This window comes from Lithobates pipiens, unplaced genomic scaffold, assembly GCF_037356315.1.
Source record: "Lithobates pipiens isolate NorthernLeopardFrog02 unplaced genomic scaffold, aLitPip1_a1.2 Scaffold_19, whole genome shotgun sequence".
Taxonomy (NCBI): domain Eukaryota; kingdom Metazoa; phylum Chordata; class Amphibia; order Anura; family Ranidae; genus Lithobates; species Lithobates pipiens.
Window position 1 is genome coordinate 175,247,620 of NW_027507764.1, and position 21,331 is coordinate 175,268,950.

At 44.4% G+C, this 21,331-nt stretch overlaps 1 protein-coding gene across 2 annotated transcripts in view; it reads left to right on the plus strand.

Moving 5' to 3' along the window:
• Positions 1–399: 399 nt before the first annotated feature.
• Positions 400–21,331, plus strand: part of ZNRF2 (zinc and ring finger 2) — a 162,525-nt gene continuing 141,593 nt past the window's right edge. The window contains exon 1 of one of the 2 annotated variants that reach the window (XM_077491495.1): positions 400–1,766. In XM_077491495.1, the coding sequence (XP_077347621.1) occupies positions 1,352–1,766 (415 nt within the window). In that variant the 5' untranslated portion in view covers positions 400–1,351. The remainder of the gene's footprint in view (positions 1,767–21,331) is intronic. The other variant, XM_077491494.1, reaches the window with a different exon arrangement.

The following is a 21,331-nucleotide window of genomic DNA, read 5'->3' on the forward strand; positions in this document are numbered from 1 at the left end:
ATTATGTAAAGCTATTTACATCTATGGCCGGATGTACACACCTGTCTGTATCTCCCTGGGCAAAGGAAAAAGCCATGAAGGTCACGTTTGAGTTCATTTTTGCCTCTCTTTATTTATGTGCATGAGCCTTTAAGTAGGGTTTGTACAGGTATGCAAAGCACTCTTGAAATGAACATAAGCCCATAGGTCCTATGTTGCTGTGAACACTGGCCCAAGCAAGTGCCATTATAATAAATACAATCCTTTTTTAGAAGAACCACAAATGCCGACAACAGATCAATGTGCTGTGTATAAACATTCTGGAGCCTCCATAAGAACATAGAAGAGGTATACATTCCATGACAAATACTGAGCAGAGATGGGGGAAGGAGGAGCTATAAGAAGGGGACAGCTCACTAAAATGCCAAACCATGGAGAGTGAGTGAAGGAGACACAGAGGTGAGAGAAGACTGACAGGGAAGGTAGGAAGGAGAGAAGGGTGATGGGTAGGAGAGAAGGGTGGTGGGTAGGAGCAGAAAAGATCAAGAAGAACCAAGGAAGATTAACTGGAGAGAAGAGAGAAGAGGGAGATGACAGGAGGTGCTGTGGTGAGAAAAGTGGAGTGACAGGAGGCAGGGGAGGAGAGAGCTCTTTGCAGGGAGAGAGGTGAGAAAAAAAAAAAGTCAAGTGGGAGAAGAAAAACTGATAGGAAGAAGAGTGACAAGCGGAAGCAGAGAAGAGTGACAGGAGGGAAAAGAGGAGAGTGGAAACCGTAAGCAGAGAAGAGTGACAAGGGGAAGCAGAAAAGTGTCAGGAGAGGAGAGAAGAGAGTGACAGGGGGAGGAGAGGAGGATGACAGAGGGGAGGAGAGGAGGATTTCAGGAGGGTGACAGACGGGAGGAGAGGAGGATGACAGGAGGGTGACAGAGGGTAGATGTGCTGGGCGCAGTGTAGATGGTGACAGGAGGGAGGAGAGGAGGATGACAGGGGGGAAAGGAGGATGACAGAGGGGAGATGTGCTGGGCGCAGTGTAGACGGTGACAGGGGGGAGGAGTCTAGGGCAGGCTCGGTGTGATGTGGGCGGGGCGGAGGAGAGCGGCACACATGTATGACAGGCTCCTGTCGGTAGCTCGCTGCCCTCACATGGGACGGACGATCAGGTTGGGATCACGTCAGCACACAGACATTGGACGGGGAAAGTTTCGGAGTGTCCCGGTGTAGAGGAGGAGGACGGTCGGTTGCCGTGTGTATGATGCGGAGGTGTAGGTAGCCCCGGCGCACCATGTAGCGGAGTGCCGGTGTCTGGATACACGGAGGAGGATCAGCGATCACACACCCCGGACACCCCTCATTGGATGTGACCCGGCCGGGGATGGGCGGACGGCAGAGCAGTAGCCCGGCCTCGGACGGTCGGACCCGGGCGTACTCCGGTTCGGATATCCCTTCCAGCACGGGCCGGGGACCGATCCGGGGCCCGGCGGGGGTGGCCGCCTCCACCTCGTCCCCCCTGAACAGGTACCCGTATATCTCCGCCGCTCACACGGCGGGGGCGGCCGGTGGATCGGAACACACGCCGCCGGCTTTGAATGCCCGGAGCCGGTCTGTCGGGGGGATCCGGAGCCAGGCCTCGCTCAGCCAGGCCGGACTGAACATTCCCGGAGCGGCCCGGGACTCCGGCAACAGCACACCCGAGGAGGGAGGCCGAGACCGGGCACCGGGGGGAGGGGGAGGCTCCAGGCTACTGATTGGATCGCTGCCCTCTCACCTCTCCCCGCACCTCTTTGGAGGTGAGTAGTCACGTGGGCTGCCAAAGACACAACACAGCCGGGGGGCGGGGCTCACCAGGAAGTCACGTGTCTGCTCCTCATACACTGTGGAGTCCCCATTGTGTCAGTCCCCTCATTTACCCATTATTGTTATCACATTACTATGTATTATCTGTATGAACTTCTAATGGGGTGACAGGCCAGCCCTGCCCTGCTGCTCAACGCTCCTAGGCCCCATTACAGGTGTGCATTACACTTCTGCGCGTTCACTTGGATGAGCTGCCATATGCGCCAATACATGTGTTAGCTGCTTAAAGTAGAACCAATTGCTAAACTTCTTTTTATTTTGGAAAGAGTAATGGTGGTTTATAATCCCTGACAGATTTTATATTGCTGCTTGAAGAGATTTCCCTTCACTTCCTGTCACCCAACAAACAGAAAGTGAGAGGAATTTCCTTTAAAAGTGAGAGAGGTCCTGATTGGTCACCAGAACTGGTGTCCCCATTGGAATATTTCCCCTCTTACTTTTCCCAGAATTTGGGCTTTTCTTTTACTTTCACTTTCAATGATAATGGTAAACATGACAAATAGAGGCAGAATCTCCCTAATGAGGACACAGACATCAATAACACATGACAGGGATTCTAATCCCTTCCCACTCTATTCACAACTAAATATAGTTTTGTCATTAGTTATACTTTAAGAATGAATGACACAGTAAGCAAACCATCGGGAGATTTACTAAAACTTGAGTACTCAGAATCTGGCGCAGCTCTGCGTGGCAGCCAATCAGCATCTAACTTCAGCTTGTTCAATTAAACATTGACAATAAAACCTGGAAGCTGATTGGTTTCTATGCAGAGCTGCACCAGATTCTAAATGCTCCAGTTTTAGTAAATCTCCCCCATGTGTTATTGTGGGGCTATGCACAGAGGTGTGGTGTGAATGGGGCCTTCGATAATATGTGCCGCCAAAGGCTGTTGTGTGTGTTTGTTTTTTTGTTTTTTTCCAGTTTTGGATGGATCAGGAAAGGGTTAAACCCCCGGTCAGTTGATTCCTCGCTGTGTCCCATTGGAGAATTGTCCTTCTGTTCCTGTCTTTGGGTGTAACAGGCAGTAATGTCCCCTATATCTGAGGGAGCGGGGGCAATAAACATAGGCAATCGAGCTGTGGTTTTTACCAGCAACATTTTAACGTGGTCTGTTATCACACCTTGCATCACAAACATGACACCACAGGCCATGTTCAGAAGGCAGGCCCATGCCAAACGCCACACATTTGAGTGAGGCTGGGTTCACACTATGTGCGGGTGCAGGGCACAGCAGGCGGTCCGGTGTGTCCCTCTTTACTGTTTCAGGTCCAAATATTTGACTGAATTCAGACCTGAAACAGAGCCAAAGATGGACAGGACCTTCTGAGAGCCAGTCAGTCTCCTGTCATGCGAATTAAAAGCGGCGAAACCCACATCCAATTCGCATCACTGTGAACCCAGCGACTGTGTGTTGCCTGCAATTGCGGCGGGGTGCTGTGGACTTTCAAGGGTTACAACAATCGTCCAGGAGGGGAAACATCACCCCATAGCCTAGGTTCACACTGGCACGATGCAGCACATCACATGTGAATCGCACCTGTGATGTCTGTGTGGTGCGATTTGAGCCATTCATCTTGCATCACACCAAAATGGCGCAGGACCCTTTTTTTGTTTTGCTGCATCGCATCGCTTGGGTGTTCACATGCTGGCGAGTGTGGCGGGCAGTGCTGCTCCTCTGAAAAGTGATCCACACTCGGCATTTGACAGGCGCTGAGGAGGTGACCCGTCGCCTCCTCACTGCCTGACTTAACCCTATAACTGCCACACTAGTGTGCCGCAATCATGGCCACTGCACGCCATTGTGGTGCTGCTCCGTAGGACGTTAATATTCACGATTTAAGGTGGCACCACCCACCAAAAGTGATATGCCGGTAAGGTTTTGCTGTATCCATGGCGCGTCTACAGCGGCAAACTGTTTTATCTGTAGTGTTCATGTGGGTGGTAAAACAGTGGCTCAACCGCCTGATTTAACCCCCCCCCCCCCCCCCCATATTACTTGTTAATGAGCCCTACTGCCTCTAAATAAAAAAGTCGGGCACCACAGTCCAATTTTCAGTGGGATGGCAATGATGCTCACAAGCGTAATGGAGTCCTACGGGGAAACCAATTCAGATTGACGCTGTCAACACAACTGGTGTCCCCAGTGAAAGATTTACTTCCTGCCATTGTTATTTCCCATCAGTGGTCACCGGGGCAGATCCACACAAGAAACCTGACCGGGGTTCTAATCCTTCCTTTCTCTGTGTAAAGCTGTAAATCCATGTTTTGTCTGGAATATAATGTAAACATGGGCACCTGGATCAGCTGAGAAGCAATCCTCTGTACTGGAGCTTTGCTGTCTCCCATTACTTTGGAAAGCTTTGTACAAATCTCTTATAATAATCATAATAACTAGAGAGAGTGTCAGGGTGGTGAGGATAGTGATTGAGCGATTCTAACCTGTCTGATGTCTTCCATTGAGATTGCTGAGTCAGGGGGTGTGTACAGAGAGACAATTACTATATGGTTGTTTTCTAATCTGACTGCAGCAACCATCCCTGGGTATAATCCGGCCAGGTCTATGGCTGTTCTAGGTAATTGAGGGCAAAGTGACACATAAGGTGTACAGAAGGCATGTAAGGTGCCCACATTTAGCTCAGCTTTTTTGCATTCCCAGTTTAGCACTCTGAGGCCCCTTTGCCTCACTAAAATCTAGCGGTAAAGCGCAACAAAATAATTTCCCTTTAATATCCTATGGATCTCTTCTCATCAGTATGGCGAATTCTGGAAAGTCCTGCAGCTGCATCTTTGGTACCCTGTTTCAGAAACGCACGTCTCATTGATTTCTGTAGGAAACACACCTGCAGTCCGTTTTTTGGATTCACACGTTCAAGTTATACAGGTGCATGCTGGGAGTCCAGAAAATGCACCCGAAAACATTGAAAGTGCGTTTTTTTTATTTTTTATTTAACCACATCAGGTTCTATCTTCAGCAGATCTTTTCACATGGGGTGGACTCTGCCAGCGATTCGCTTGCTTAGTGGGGGATCTGTCCCTTGATCCCCTGTTGAGTAGGTGGATGACAGGTCAGTGTCTGCTCTGTGTAAGGATACAGCTCTCTCCTCTATGGGAAGTCAGATGTAAACAGCCCAGCTACACCTGACTCCGATCAGATTCACCCAGACGGAGGGGAACCCATCCCATTTCTGTTTGTTTTTGGCAGATCTGATCTGATTGGAGGTAGGCGGGTATAAACAGACACATGTCCGTTTACACCCGTGGTCAAAGGAGGAGAATGGAGGTTCCAATTGGACCGTTTGTGGGAAAGGGGCCTTAAGCTCTGAAAATGAAAGATGGGCCTCATTCACATGGGTGTACCAATTTGTACCCCCGCGCAAAGGGCCGTCTTTACCCCTGCAGGATGCCCATGCTATTTTTTTCAGGCAGCCTGTTCAAATCAACATATGTTTAGGTATTAGCGCACACCTCTAGGGATGACAGACTGCGTTCTGATGTGTGCTTTGTACACTCAGGTTAGGTTCACATCTGTGTTTTTCAGTGCGTTTGCAGAAATGCACTACAGTCTATTTGACATTAATTCCTTTGGGTCATGTTCCACTGGTGCGTTTTTTTTATTTTATTTTTGCAAAGGTGCAGGGATTTTTTTTATTTTTTTTTACACGCAGCACGGTGCATTTCTGAATTCATTAGAATCGCATGAAAAATGCATGTGTTTTTGGTGCGTTTCCTGCATGACAACAGGTGCCCCCTCTCAGGAACATGAACACATCTCAAACATGCAAAACGTGCATGAAAAAACACTGGGTAACTGGCCTCAAAAAGGCATTAACTACACATGCATAGATGTGAACCTAGCCTTAGGGATGTGCTTGTTGGCTGATGCAGCTGGCCATCTGTCATTGACTTGAACAGGCTGCCTGCACGGGTCTGCACACATGGGTGAAGATGGGCCTCAGCATGGGTGTATTGATTGGTAAACATGAGGGAATGAGGTCATAGAAGCTGTTGGTTTCCATGCACACCTGCTCCATCTCTGTGACCGATCGACAGGCCTTGGCGCCCTTCTGTTTGAGATGTGCTCCTGCAAGTAGTAACTTATGTAGTTGGCATATGACTACAGTTTTTTTTTTTTTTTCTGGGCGCTGCAGTGATGGATCATAGTAGCAAATTGAAAGTAAGGAGCTTTCTGCACAGATAACAGGTGTATCTCCTATGGGCTGGAGTACAGAGTTAAAGCAGAACTCTAGGGAATATGTAGTTTTTCTTTTTTCTCTCTTCTGCTTTGTACAAGAAGCTACCTCGAACAATGTTTATCATAGGCCTGGGTCACTCCTGTGTAGTAGGCATCGAAAAACTGCCGTGCAAATACTGTGACATAAAAAAAAAATTGCAACGATTGCTATTTTATTCTCTAGGGTCCCTTTAGACAACGCCCTTCCCCTATACTACCTTCACTTCCTCACAGTGAACAGTTACACCCCCCCCTCCCCCCTTCCTATTGGTATCTCACAATGCTGCACCCATCAGAGGGCAGCAGCGTGGCAGATGCAATAGTAGGTATTGGGGCAGCCACAGGTACTGCAGCTGTCAGAATACAATAGTCGGTAGGGGAGATGCCTCCATTCATGCCGGGAGCCTGTGGGCTGAATGAAGGAAGTCTAGCTGTGTATGGCTCGCATGAAATAGACTTTGCTCTACAGAAACAAGTTATTGCCGTACCTTTTTATACTTCTATGGCAGATGAGAAATTTTAGGTGTATTATTATTGAGAGGGTATTATTTGGTTGTTCTGGATAAAGTGGCCCCAGTTATAGGCTTTTTCACACCGCTAATAGCAAAAAGAAAAGATAAGATTGCGCTATGGACAAATTTACCTGTTTGCTAGACAAGTTTAAATAAGTTTAAATGTTAAAATGACTACAATAAAGTGAACTGTGAAGGGTTAAAGCTGCCTGTGCTTGAAACCTATCCCTCAAGATGGGAATAGATTAGAAATCTGAAAAATAAATTAAGCTTTGGCGCTAAAACCTAAATGGTGTACTAAAAATGCTAATATTCTGCAAATTACATAAAATGAAGCCCAATGTGGGAATTTCACCAATACACTGTATATGTGATATTAAAAATATATGTGAATGGGAATGTGTATCCGTTATCTTACATAACAACTATGCACAAGTGTGGTAAAAAATAATAATAACTATGCACAAGTGTGGTAAATAATATGATGAAAAATACAACTAATCTATCACAACTAAAAATGTAAGTGCTTTGGTAAAAAGTGCTTTTGCTCACATAAATGAGCCAATACTTATACTCTAAAAAGTGATAATCAAAAAGGCATTGTGAAACTACCAAGTGAAAACATCAAAAAGATCATATAATGTCCAATCCAAAATATATTATAATGTCCAACTGAAAATATTTATTCAAAGTCGCATCATCTAGTTGCTGAAAAAACGCATAAGACTTTTATCAGATAGGAAGGTGAAGCAAGGTGACTGGTGAAAACAAGGGTTAAATTCCTCTCCGGTGCGCCACTCTGTGTTAGAGAAGAAATGTATATATGCGCTCACCAGACATTAAACCCCCAATGGGTTAGCCAAGCAGTCACAGTATGAGCCACTGTGCAGCTCTCTCAAGGCTCTGCCACCGCTGTGCTGTGGGGATATTTTACACTCTTCCTTCCGTGAATGGTCCGTTTAGCGTTTGTACATGAAGGGAAACAGAAGTACAGCCATGGTGCAATATTGTTGTGTAAACGTACAATGTTTATTAAAATCAGTTTTACTCACAAATTCCAAAAAAGATAGATCGCTGTGAAATATGTTCCGCCGGCGTTACTGCTTGAATAGCAGTGTAAGGTGCACGTTCTAGGCCACGCCCTACGCGTTTCGTCAGAGCGACGTCATCTGGAGCGGCCATATTGGTGCACCTTCTCCCCCCCCCTACCAATAATTGTTTGACATTACAGAAAAAAGTCTGCCCCCTACTGGAGAATATGTCTAGCAACATGTAAGGCCATGCACAAGGCCTTGAAACGAGGTATACATCTAAACACTGAGTTCCCCATTCAACTTCACTATTAGTTTCCTTTCATTGCACTTCTTCTATCTAGTTTGCCCTATTAACAAATGTTTTAAAATAAGGCCTTTTAAAAATGAGCAGATATCAATATCTCCCCACAATATATTTATTTCAGCTTATTGGTAAAAGAGAAAAAAAGTTTTTTCTAATTTGTGTGAGCTTAGTAGCACACATACACATTTTTTCACTTTTAGTTTTTTTTCCTCTCCTCCTGTCCTCTTTACCGGGGAATATGTCCATTTATTAATATAGTGGACATATAGTTTTTTGTATTCTTGTTTTTAACCATTCAGACTGAAAATAAACACATATAAAAATCCTGTAGTCAGGAAGCCCAGCAGGTAACACATGCAATATGCAGCTGGTCAGGGTATTACTATTAAATATATTAAATATATTAAATTTTATATACTTGGTCCTTATATATTTTAATAATTTCTCCTTTCTTTTCTGTATGTTTTACATATATTTTTTACATACACTGTATTAATTTTATATTAATTTTACTAATTGTTTTTATGTACAGTGGTTAACCTCTTTTTATGAGTATATTGAAAGATACCAATTGTATTCATGCATAATTGCTGATATTCCCTTTATAAGTATACTGGAATAGTTATGTAGGTTGCGGTGCTACATTATTATATCTCACCATGCCCGGAGTCCGCAATTACAAACATGTAGGCAAAAGTTTAATTGTGACCGTTACACAATAGAAGACGGCATACCCTGGATTGACAATAAGCAAAGAGTCTTCCCACGTTTATACTGTCACAAGAGACCATACAATATAGACGCACAGCGGCTCGGATAGGGCATTCCCACAATTAAAATGGCGCTAATACATCGCGCAAGCGCAGAAGAGCACTGCACCCTACATAAACGTGAAGGTGCACCAATATGGCCGCTCCAGATGACGTCGCTCTGACGAAACGCGTAGGGCGTGGCCTAGAACGTGCACCTTACACTGCTATTCAAGCAGTAACGCCGGCGGAACATATTTCACAGCGATCTATCTTTTTTGGAATTTGTGAGTAAAACTGATTTTAATAAACATTGTACGTTTACACAACAATATTGCACCATGGCTGTACTTCTGTTTCCCTTCATGTACAAACGCTAAACGGACCATTCACGGAAGGAAGAGTGTAAAATATCCCCACAGCACAGCGGTGGCAGAGCCTTGAGAGAGCTGCACAGTGGCTCATACTGTGACTGCTTGGCTAACCCATTGGGGGTTTAATGTCTGGTGAGCGCATATATACATTTCTTCTCTAACACAGAGTGGCGCACCGGAGAGGAATTTAACCCTTGTTTTCACCAGTCACCTTGCTTCACCTTCCTATCTGATAAAAGTCTTATGCGTTTTTTCAGCAACTAGATGATGCGACTTTGAATAAATATTTTCAGTTGGACATTATAATATATTTTGGATTGGACATTATATGATCTTTTTGATGTTTTCACTTGGTAGTTTCACAATGCCTTTTTGATTATCACTTTTTAGAGTATAAGTATTGGCTCATTTATGTGAGCAAAAGCACTTTTTACCAAAGCACTTACATTTTTAGTTGTGATAGATTAGTTGTATTTTTCATCATATTATTTACCACACTTGTGCATAGTTATTATTATTTTTTACCACACTTGTGCATAGTTGTTATGTAAGATAACGGATACACATTCCCATTCACATATATTTTTAATATCACATATACAGTGTATTGGTGAAATTCCCACATTGGGCTTCATTTTATGTAATTTGCAGAATATTAGCATTTTTAGTACACCATTTAGGTTTTAGCGCCAAAGCTTAATTCATTTTTCACACCGCTGCCTAAAAACGCAGGGTTTTTAGCTGTACAGGCATTTTTTTTTCCACTGTTATAATGCAGACCATATCTCTGTGTACATAGATCAGAAAAAAAAAGTGATAGAAATCTGTGTTGTCGGTCAGTATTTTCCACACACAAATACGTGCAAATGCATGCATACAAATACAGTGTTCATTTTATTTGCATTCTGGAAGCTGGAATTTTATTATATGTGCAAAATGAAATTCAAGAAATGTTCTGCCAGGATTACCAATGTTCAAACCTCCATACTATGTGCAAGTATCAAAGTTTCAAAAGTGCATTGCAAAGTGTTAGTGGTGTCACTTCACAAGCTCTTGTTTTGAATACGACTGAAAGTTCTCCAATGAATCATTATTCGTACCAGAGGCAGCCAGTCAGGAACGTCTTTTTTTTATTTTCAAGCCTACAGATTAATGAAAGCAGTCTGAATTGTACGTCGAGAAGAAAAAACATGTTTCATTTGGGCCTGTTCACACCATTGTGTTCGAAAATGTACATGTAGTTTCCGCAAAGTGCAAAATGCTTTTATAACTTCCCTGGTATTCCTGTCAATCCCTCTGCTTTCCTATTGAAAACGGACTATAGTAAGCAGGGAAGTGCACCATGGACAGTTCTCTAGCTGTACTGGGAGCCCAGCCTGCTTTCGTCCAATGATTAGACTTGTCTTGACACACCCCCCATGCACAGACCACTCACTGGGAAGACTAGTGTACCACTGTTTCTACTCTTTGAACTTCTTTATACAGCTGAGAACAGAGGGAATTTGATCACTTGTAAAAAAGGAGAAAAACATATTTATAATTTTTTTTTTTTTTTTTTTTTTATAGCTATACAGAAATGTCTTTGTGCTTTTCATTTCTAATTTAAACTGAATGGGGTTTTTTTTTTATTTTTTTACAAGGTGAGGGCTCACATATACTTTAAAGATGAGCAGCTTTCATGGGTACCATATTGATGCAGAGAAACAAAACCTGTCTGATAGTATGCTTTAAACAGGGGTTTAGTCTGCACACATTTGCAAATACATGTATAAGCTACAGAGCCCCGTCAAGGCACCCCGATATTTTCTGTAGGCCTAACTTTCAATTATGAGAGCCTCCACAATTAAGGCCGGGTTCACACCTATGCGAATTAGATGTGGGTTTCCCTGCATCCAATTCGCATAGCAGGAGAATGTGACTGGCTCCCTATGGAGCCGGTTCACATATCCCTTTTGCGGCTGTGGAGCACACTGCACAGAAATGCTGTGCGTCTTTATCTCCTTTTTCAGGGCTGAATCCAGGCATAGATTTGGCCTTGATTCGTTCCTGAAATGGGGAACGGGGACGCACAGCACTCCTGTGCAATCCGCGGCCGGTTCCAGTGTGAACCCAGCCTAAAAGCACATGCATTATAATGGATAGGCAGAGAGCAGGTGAACCTGGAGGGGGCCTACCCTTCATTAAAAGCACAGGCAAAGGCCAGTTATAGCTGAGGGCAGTAGCCATTTGTTTGTATTGTTGAAATATTGGTGAAGGCCCCTGCCTCGTCTATCTACCCTCTTACATGTACTTTTCCACAAGGACCCCAAACTGGCATTGCTCTATTGCCCGATTCCTGGGCCTCTTTTCTCACCAGCAGAAAATAGCCACATATCTATTTATCGCAGCTAAGCGCAAAATAGCGAGGGCCTGGAAAAAGCCAGCGGTTTCATTTTCAGAGATTAACGCTTTGACGACCCTCGTGATCCATTGAAAAATGTCCAGTATCCTCCACGACTCTCATGCCAAATTTCTTAAAGTATGGGCCCCATGGTGGTCCTATGCATTCCCTACTTTGCTCCCGACCTAGGCCTCTCCAACTAACTTGACCCCATCCCCAGCATGGGGGACCTTTTCTTCTCCTTTTCCCACTTACTCTTACCCTTTCTTCTTCTGGGCCTCTTGTCTGCTGCTTTGTCATTGTGGAGGCTCTTAAAATTTAGAGTTAGGACTACAGGAAGTACTGAGGTGCCTTGACGGGGCTCTGTAGCTTAGGCATGTATTTGCAAATGTGTACAAACCAAACCCCCTTTTTTTTTAACGCATACTGTTAGATGGGATAATTTGGTTGGTTGCAGGATGGTTGGTAAGTTGAGCTGGGAATTTCTTTGCTTTTGTTTTGCATGCTTTGCCCTTCCATGTGCTCCTTGCTGCAATGGCTACTTGTTTGTAATATTGATGCACGGGTCTCGATGAGTGAATAGATGCATAATGGGTATGTTTATATTGCTCTCCTGTAACGCTTTTGCAAGTCAACTGTTCATATGACTTTCAACTCTGAACAACTCTGTATACCAGTAGCCGTGGGCCTCAATTTGCCGCTAGGCAGACAAAAACACATGCTGGTTGTGTGCAAAGAATTTAACAGCTTACAAACAATATACAATATTTGCTTTTATTTGTGAAATTCTTAGAGTGCGTATTGTAGGCAGAGTATAACTGAAATACCCCTAGGTTTTATGCCTCGTTTACAGGTGATGATACCTGTATAGAGTGAATGGGCCATTTATTTTTATTTTATTATTTTCCCCCCTGGCATATCAGCTTCCAGGTACTATGCATTCTGCCCATTGAAGTCTAGGTGCAGCATTTGCATGAACAGTTGCTGGTCCTAATGTGACAGGCGTGCAGGTGAGCTGCCCTGAGCACTTACAGCAGTAGGAAGAATTTGCTTGCAAATTAAAGTAGTTGTAAACCGAAAAAACAAAGGCATAATGAGCTAGTATGCATTGCATACTAGCTCATTGTGAAATACTTACCTTGGATTGAAGCTGTTGCAGAAGCTCCCGCAGACCTCTCTGACCGGCGACATGTCTCCCGGGGTGATTTCTAGGTTCACGGGCTCCGGCGCTGTGATTGACCGGAAAGCTGCAATGACGTCACATGTGCGTGGGAGCCACCAATGGCACAAGCAGGCCGTTTCTTCAGTGCGCATGCGCTGATGACGTTGGTGCAATAATATATGTTAAATATCTCCTAAACCGCGCAGGTTTAGGACATTTTTACAGTACCTACAGGTAAGCCTTATTATAGGCTTACCTGTAGGTAGAAGTGTTGTAACTAAGTTTACAACTGCTTTAAAGACTAAGTCCACCTTCCTGACCATAATTCATGCTACATCTATATTTAGGACTGTGGTGCAATTCTGCAGCCCCCACCCTCTGATATCTAACCCACCCCCATCTCCCTCAGTTACCCGATTTATTTTATTTTTTTTAATTTGCTGCGTCTGTGTGGCTCTGCCTGCACAGCCATATTGTCTATTCACAGATCCATTCACACAGTTTTTTGTTTTTTTTTTCCTTACAGGGTTTTTGAATGAGCCTAGCCCCATTCCTTAAGGGACTTTTTTTATTTTTTTTATTTTTTTTGCTGCAACGGCATTTGTACAACCCTATCCGGCTGCGTTTTCAGCTTGAGGCCCCTTTCCAACTCCTGTGACTTGGGAGTGCAAAGTCGCATGACAAATTGTACCCCGTGGTTCCCAATGATAACCGTTCATATGTCTGACTTCAAAGTAGTCCCTGCACTACTTTGGTCCGACTTTGATGCAACACTTCTACGCTTGTCACATTAGGACCATAGACCTCAAGTTTACACAGGCAGTCTCCGAAATCATGGCAAAATCGTGCTTGCAAAATCACGTGCGCAGTGTGAAAGGGGACTAAGGGTGGGCAATAAATATGTGGCTCAATCACCTATTTTTTTACACTTCCCAACAGCTGACTTAAACTAAGCCTAAGCATTTTGCACTCAAATGTGCTCTGCATGCGTTATGGGTCTATGCGTGTATCAATATGCAATTGTGGAAACACATCCATTTACCCACAAGAAGATGCACATGATTTCAAGGAACCAAATAACAAATGGTATACATTCGGGGTTATTTACAAAAGAAAAATCCAAGTACACTTTCAAGTGTACTTGCAGTGCAAAGTAGAAGTCGCTCTAAATCTGAGGGGTAGATCTGAAATGAGGGGAAGCTTTGCTGATTTCTATCATCCAATCATGTGCAAGATAATATGCTGTTTATTTTCCTTGCATGTCCCCCTCTGATCTACAGCGACTTTACTTTCAAGTGCGCTTTCAGTGCAAAGTGATTTTCCTTTAGTAAATAACCCCCAGTATATCTCTTCCTGTGTAGTTTAAAGGAAAAGGTTGCTGTAGCATCGGTGTGATGCTGCATTATGTCCCCCCTGCCAGCTCTAAGCCTGAGAACATGACCTCGGACCGCTCAGGTCTTAGTCTGCTGCTTGGAGCAGAGAGCAGTGACTGTCAGTCACTGCTCTCTGCTCTGCCCCTCCAGTGCTCACTGGAGCGCTGGGCTGGAGAAGGGGCAGGCGCTGGTGGATTTGGCTCTCAGCTAGCTAGGTAGGTGGGTGGATCCTGACAAAATTGACAAGATCTTTTTGTAACCTGGAGCTGCTCTGTTATGTCAGCTAACAATGGGCTTTATCCCACTGTCTGGTGATTCTGGATCACAAGAGAAGTGCACTCCTGAGACCCAGAAGCGAAGTAATGGCAAAAAAGTTTTGGCCATAGCTCTCTTCTAAACTTGGAAAACGCACAGATTTTGATATATAAGGGTAAACAACGAGTTATACCTGATTAGGTACACTGGTGACTGTAGACTGTCATATTACATAGTTTGAGATTAAGAGGACCTTTTTTAAAAAAAAAAAAAAAAAAAAAAAATGTTTTGTTGCTGTGGGCTGTCGGGTTCCAGTTTTTTTTAATCTAAATTGATATCTAGAAACTGATTGGTTGAGATAGCCAAGTTTTCCCCATGTGATGCTTGTTTCTCTTGCTGAGAAATGCCTTGCCATTTGCGATGATTTTATCAGCTTCTGTTTCTATACTTGGATATATTGAACATATTCAGGGCTGATGTAATTCCCTTTTCTGAAAAGGAATCCTAATGCACTGTGCATTTATTCTATTTCTTCTCCACACAATGATAAATGGCTTTTGTCGGCAATAATGGCTGGAAATGGTTTGGCATCAGATCAACGTGTTGCTGGCAAATGACATTAGAATTCAATAGTTGTTGTTCTGCATTATTAAATATTACATTCATACAAGATGACAATATCAATGGGTGTTTTCAGCTCCCAGTTTTTCTCAGCATGCTATAGTACACAAGGCCTTTTTAATAATCTGTGCTAAATCTCCGCATAGCCTACAGTCTGCTCTATGAAATGAGGCGTCATTAAGTGGCTTAGCACCTTTTTGGTAAACAAGGCCTAGCATTTTCAGTTTTCTATTACTGGACTGCTGATTGGACATACAAGACAAAGTCCTAGACTACAGTCGGCTTTGTTTGTCGGAGCTAATCTCTAACTGGCCACTTAAATAAAGCCCCGGACTTACATGCAACAGCTCATCAAAGACGTATTCTAGGCTAGCTAAACAGTCATTAGCTTTAAGCATCATGTAATCGGCGCTTGTAGTTTTAGCACAAAGAAAACCAAAGCAGAACGTCTCTAAATTTTATTGAAAACTGAAATTGGATGGAACTGGACTGCTAGTGGAAGACTAAAAAATAACCCCATGAAGAGGTATTGCCTCAGTAATAAAATTGCTGGTGTTCCTTAGGCTGACCATACGTTTTAGGCCTCTTTCACACGGGGCGGATCAGTAATGAGTCATTGACTGATCAGTAATGATCCGCCCCGTGAAGATCCGCTCGCTCAGCGGGGATCTCTCCGTTGTCCCCGCTGAGCTGGCTGCGGACAGGGCGATCTCCGCACACTGTGCGGGGACCGCCCTGTCAGCTCTCCATTCTCCTCTATGGGGATCGGATGAGCACGGACCGTCTGTCCGTGTTCATCCGATCCGCTCTGCAGACGGATAGAAAAATAGGATTTTCCTCCGTCTGCAGAATCGGACTGTTGCGGAGGCGGACGAAATCGGGTGTCTGCGGATGCTCATCCGCAGACACCCACTATCCCATAGGGATGAATGTATGTCCGTATTTCATCCGCAAACGGATGGATGAAATACGGACATATCGTCCGCATGTGTGAAAGGGGCCTAACGTGTGTGTTTTTTTTTTTTTTGTTGTGTGTTATTTATTTTTATTTTTTTTCAACCAGCGAGTTGAAAAAAAAATGTCCCCCATGAACATGCTCTGTGCTGATTGGGGGACCAGGGCCCTCTTTAATATTGATTGGACCATGGGCAAAACCTCCCCCCCCCCCCCATGCAGTTTCGCTCTCCACCTGCTCTGAGACATACAATAAATAGCGGCTAGACTCAAAATCAGTTTACTGAATCAGATTAGGCAGCTATTGAAATTGTTTGCCAGAGGTTACAGTGTATCATTACCACTCATTGACTGGTTGCTAGAGGTTACAGCACATGATTTCTGCTTGTTGAGTGGTTGCTAGTGATTACTGTGGATATGACCTCAGGGGGGCATGATATACATATGAATGCCGTCGCCTTTTACATATGAATGCCGTCGCTATTTACATATGAATGCTGGTAATTTACATGTAAACACAGGGTCTGCAGGTGAGTCATCTGTACACAACAATAGCACAGAGCTGGACAGCATTAGTAGCAGCACTTCACACTGAGATAGTGGGACACAGCACAGGACTAAAACCTCAAGGGGCGAGGGAATTTAAACCAGGATAGTTGGCAAGTATGAGGCAGCTGCTTTGGGCCCCACAACAATGACAGGGCTCAGCTGCTCCTTTTGCCCTGCCTTAAAAATGACCTTGGGGGAACCCTTCCCATAGCCCTGTTGTCTTCTAAAAGTAGGGAGCTTTCTTCGCTGGCAGAATACTGTCCATTGAACAGTGTTGCGCGGTATAACCAGCAGCACTGATCGTTCAAACATCCCCCCCCCCCCCCCCAAAAAAAAAAACGAGCTTATAAATGGATTAAAATTTTGGTCTGATTGGTAGTAGTACTTTTGCAAATCGGTGCGTCACTGAAAAGTCAGCGTCGTGCCGATTGGAACGGTGTCATTGCTGGCCATAGGCTGTGGCTTGTCACGCGGTTTTAATCTGTCAAATCATGAAAAATCGGTTCAGTGTGAACGAGGGCTTAGAAGCTGGTTACTATGTACAACTACAGCAGTTTTAGTTGATGCCACCTGTAATATGGGGTGCCATTAGCTCTAGTGGTAGATGCATTTTCTAGTGATTCATTGTAGTCAGGAATTATGTTTTAAGAGCCTAGTAGTAGCCCATTTTTATTAAAAGCCAAATGAAAAGTCAGTAACATAGAGGTTTCCCACACAGGGGTTCTTCTCCAGTAAATTCACAAACAGAAAATGCTAGCCCACCTGGCTCTCTTTAGCAGTACCTCTGCTCTTTATGCTGGTCACACAGACCACGGGATTCTTGAGTGTGGACAGCTACTCTAGCACCCACAGCTCCACTTTGGCCTTAGTCCTCAGGCCATTTACTGACGCGCACACACACGCACGCACGCTCTGGCTGCCACCTGTAGCCTCTGACTCTTCGAGACCTCCTGTCTCTCTTGGGTGGAGATGTCGCCAACTAGGAGCCATGGGGTATTCCCATACCTTCATTAGAAGGAATGTACTCACCTGAGCACACACCCTGTTGGTCCTTCACAAAACCTGGACACATGGTTGGATATTCCATCCCACCCAAGACACTATGGAACCTCCCAACTACAGAGCCCCATCCAGATATATCAATACCTGGAGAAAGCTGCAAAAGCACTCCACTTTTCTCCACTCCTCAGCTACACTCTCTGTAGTCCTTCACTGAGCCAATGTGCACATTCTGTGTAATTTAAAATCACCAATTTTCCAGTGACAGCATCTCATACTGTCACACCCCGTAAGTGTTGACTCAACCTTGAAGGTACAGCAACCCAAAGATAAGGTCTTCCCATTGCTAATCCCCTCAAGCAAGATTATAGTGTTTGTCTGACAGAAATATGCAATGAGATGGAGCCTGGTTGACACGGTTTCCCCCTCAATTTAGGCTCCATGCACACGGAAGCTCATAAACTCCCGCTTTTGGGAGTTTGGGCGGCTTTTTTAACAGCTCATAAACTCCCCTCCATGTTATCCTATGTGTCCATGTACACATGGATGCTTTTGGACGTTTATCAGCAGTGGAGTTTATGGGCTGTTGTCTGAACGGCCTAAAATGCCCTTCAGGGGCTGTTTTTTTGACAACAAAAAACACTTAAAAATGTCAAACGCTCAAAACGTGGCTCACCAGCCCCTTTTTTTTAACATTTCCATTGGGGGAAAAAAAATAATAAAAAAAAAAGCCAAAAAAAAACGCTATTGCAAAAATCGTTAAATGTTGAAATACTCACTGCAAAGCTACTGGCATATCAGTGTGCATGAGGTCTAAGGCTGGATTCACACCTATGCATTTTTTTTTTTGTGCTTTTTGCATTTTGCAGATTTGCAATACAGTCCATTTAACATGGTTTCCTATGGAACACGTTCTGTAGTGCAAATCTGCAAGATGCAAAAAGCACTAAAACTGCATAGGCGTGAATCCAGCCTTAGGCTCCATGCACACTGGGCTTAAGGCCCCTTTCACACTGGGGCAGTGCGGGCGTCGACGGTAAAGCGCCGCTTTACCGTAGTTTAAGCGGAGGTTTTAACCCCCGCTAGCGGCCCGAAAAAGGGTTAAAACAGCCCGCAAAGCGCCGCTTTGCCGGCGGTATAGCCGCGCTGTCCCATTGATTTCAGGCCGTTTTTTTTCAGGCGCTATTTTTAGCGCTGCAGCACCTGAAAACCACCTCGGTGTGAAAGAAAAAAACTTCTCTTTGGAGCAAAAAATGTTCACATAGAGCATTTTTTTGAACAAAGTTTAGGAGAGTTTTAAGTTTTTTTTATTTATTTTTTCCAATGGGGACACTAGTTCTGGTGACCTATGGGTCCCTAAGGAATGCCCTTTCACTTACTGCTTGGCTATGGGACAGGAAGTGAAGGGAAAGCTCTGCAATAGGACACAGCAAAGAAATGTGAAGGGGTTGTAACCCTCCCTTGCTCTATCCACAAAAAACAAACAAACTTTTTTTGCCTATAGTTTTACTTTAATAACTGATATTGGGTAGATGTTGGCCACGCTGTATGAAAGGGTACAGCTTAGAGAGATCTTCCTACTCAGATACAAGATGGTGACATTGTAGATCAGTTTTCTCAACATTTTTTAACAAGGAGGAACCCTTGAAAAAACATTCCAGCCTCGAGGAACCATCCTGGTTCCTTCAGGTGGCTTTCTAGTCCATTGTAGCTGAAAACTGCGGGCCTAGTTTTCAGTTTCCAAGGGAAGAATTGTCAGACAGTCTGGAGTGGATTTACTAAAACTAGAGAATACAAAATCTGCTGCAACTCTGCATAGAAAACCAATCGGCTTCCAGGTTTTATTTATTTATTTATTTATTTTTGTCGTCAAAGCCTAAACTTATTTATTTTTATTTTTTTTTCATTCCTTGCATTAAGGTAAAAAAAAGTTTAAGCATTCCCACAACCCCCGCCCCCGCCCACTTTACTTACCTGAGCCCTCATTCAATCCATTGCCATGCATGTCTGTAGCTCTTGTCTCCCCTGTGAGCCAGTCATAGGGGGGCGTCGAGTCCCGTTGCCTGTGTCAGTGGATGCAGCAGCGGAGCTTGGGTGTGAGCACACACAAGTGTCCCCATGGGAAACTTCCCGTGGGGGCACTCAACAGAGGGGAGGGGCCCAAAAAGAGGTTCACAGCCGCTCTGTGCAATTCCATTGCACAGAACATGTAAATATTTTGTAATTTTGTTTTTGTTATTTAAAAAAAAAAAATATCATTTACCTTTTACAACCACTTTTAAATGAACATGCTGAAGTTAGAGGTTGTTTGGCTATTATGCCGAGCTGCCCCCGATTTTGCACTCTCCAGTTTTAGTAAAGCAACCCCTGTGTACAGAGATCAAAATGCAAACATACTGTATATATAAAAATGCTATTAAGTCAGGTTATGCATTTCTGAAAATAAAAATTACATTTTTATGTTCTATATACAGCAATACCTTGGATAACGAGCATAATTCCTTCCAGAAGAATGCTTGTAATCCAAAGCACTCGTATATCAAAGTGAGTTTCCCCATAGGAAATAATGTAAACTCAGATAATTCTTTCCACAGCAACTGCTTGTCTATGCAGTATCGCATGTGGCCAGAGGTGCAGGAGTGCTGGAGACCACTCTGAGACATTCGGGAACAGAGAATCTGAGTGGTCTCTGGTGCCCCCGCACCTCTGGCCAAATGTACTGCACACCTCAGCGGCTTGCTCCAAGGTTCCATTGTATCTTGTAATGCTGTGCGCAGCTGTACTGATACTGCTAGAATGAGAGTCAGACATCGGAACTAATCTGGCCTCTTTTACATTCTACAGTGAAATCCCTCAGAAGATGCTCACTGGAGGGTTTTGGTTTCTTTTTTTTTACTACATATGCCTTTTTGCACACAGAAGGAAAAAAACTCAAAGTTTTCTACTGATCTGACTATAGATGCATTATTGTCTATAGACCAATGCAAACCACTGCATAAAGATCAGTAATACTGTGATGAGTACAGAGCTGTTAAAGAGGAAGTAAACCCTGATGAGTTTACTTCCTCTTTCATTCCCTGTAAAGGCAAAGCATAATGGAGTACTATGCATCGCATAGTAGTCCATTATGTGTCACTTACCTGACACAGGAGCCAGAAAAGTCACCGCTGTCCCCTGTAGTCCGGTGCATCCATCTTCTCGGTGGGTCTCGCTGCTCCGGCGCTGTGATGCGCACGGGAGCCGAGATTCGCGGCATTGCCGTCATCGTCGATGCCCCGCTCAGCGCGCCACTGTCTACGGCTCATGCGCCATAGATAGCGGTGCCCGTCTTCGAGCAAATATCTCCTAAACCGTATAGGTTTGGGAGATATTTCTTGGACCTACAGGTAAGCCTTAAAGAGGAGCTGCACCTAAAAAAAAAAAAAAAAAAAATATTAAAAGCCAGCAGCTACTAATATTGCAGCTGCTGACTATTAATAAAATCACACTTACCTGTCCCAGGTTCCAGCGATGTCGGCGGCAGATGACGAGCGATCGCTCGTCTCGCTGCTGCCACCGCCGCCATCCTCTGTCAGGGAATCGGGAAGTGAAGCATGACGGCTTCACTGCCCGGTTCCCTACTGCGCATGCGCGAGTCGCGCGTCTCTTATGGTCCCCCGCTGTGTCTCTGGGAACTGTGTGTTTCCCAGAACACAACGGGGGGCGGGGCGTCTGCGGGGGTTCTGCGGCGGTCTGGCCGGAAGTGTGTGCAGTTACCTGGATTATCCAGGTAACTGCACCCCCTCCCCCCTGAAAGGTGCCGATTGTGGCACCGGAGGGGGGGAGGGATCAGAATAGCGGAACTTCCCCTTTAGGGTGAAGAACCGCTTTAATCTAGGCTTACCTGTAGGTCAAAGTGGTTTGTAAGGGTTTACAACCACTTTAAACAAAAATTTAAATTTTTACATTTGACTGCAATAATGTATATGCATGTGTTTACATATATAAACGCACATATT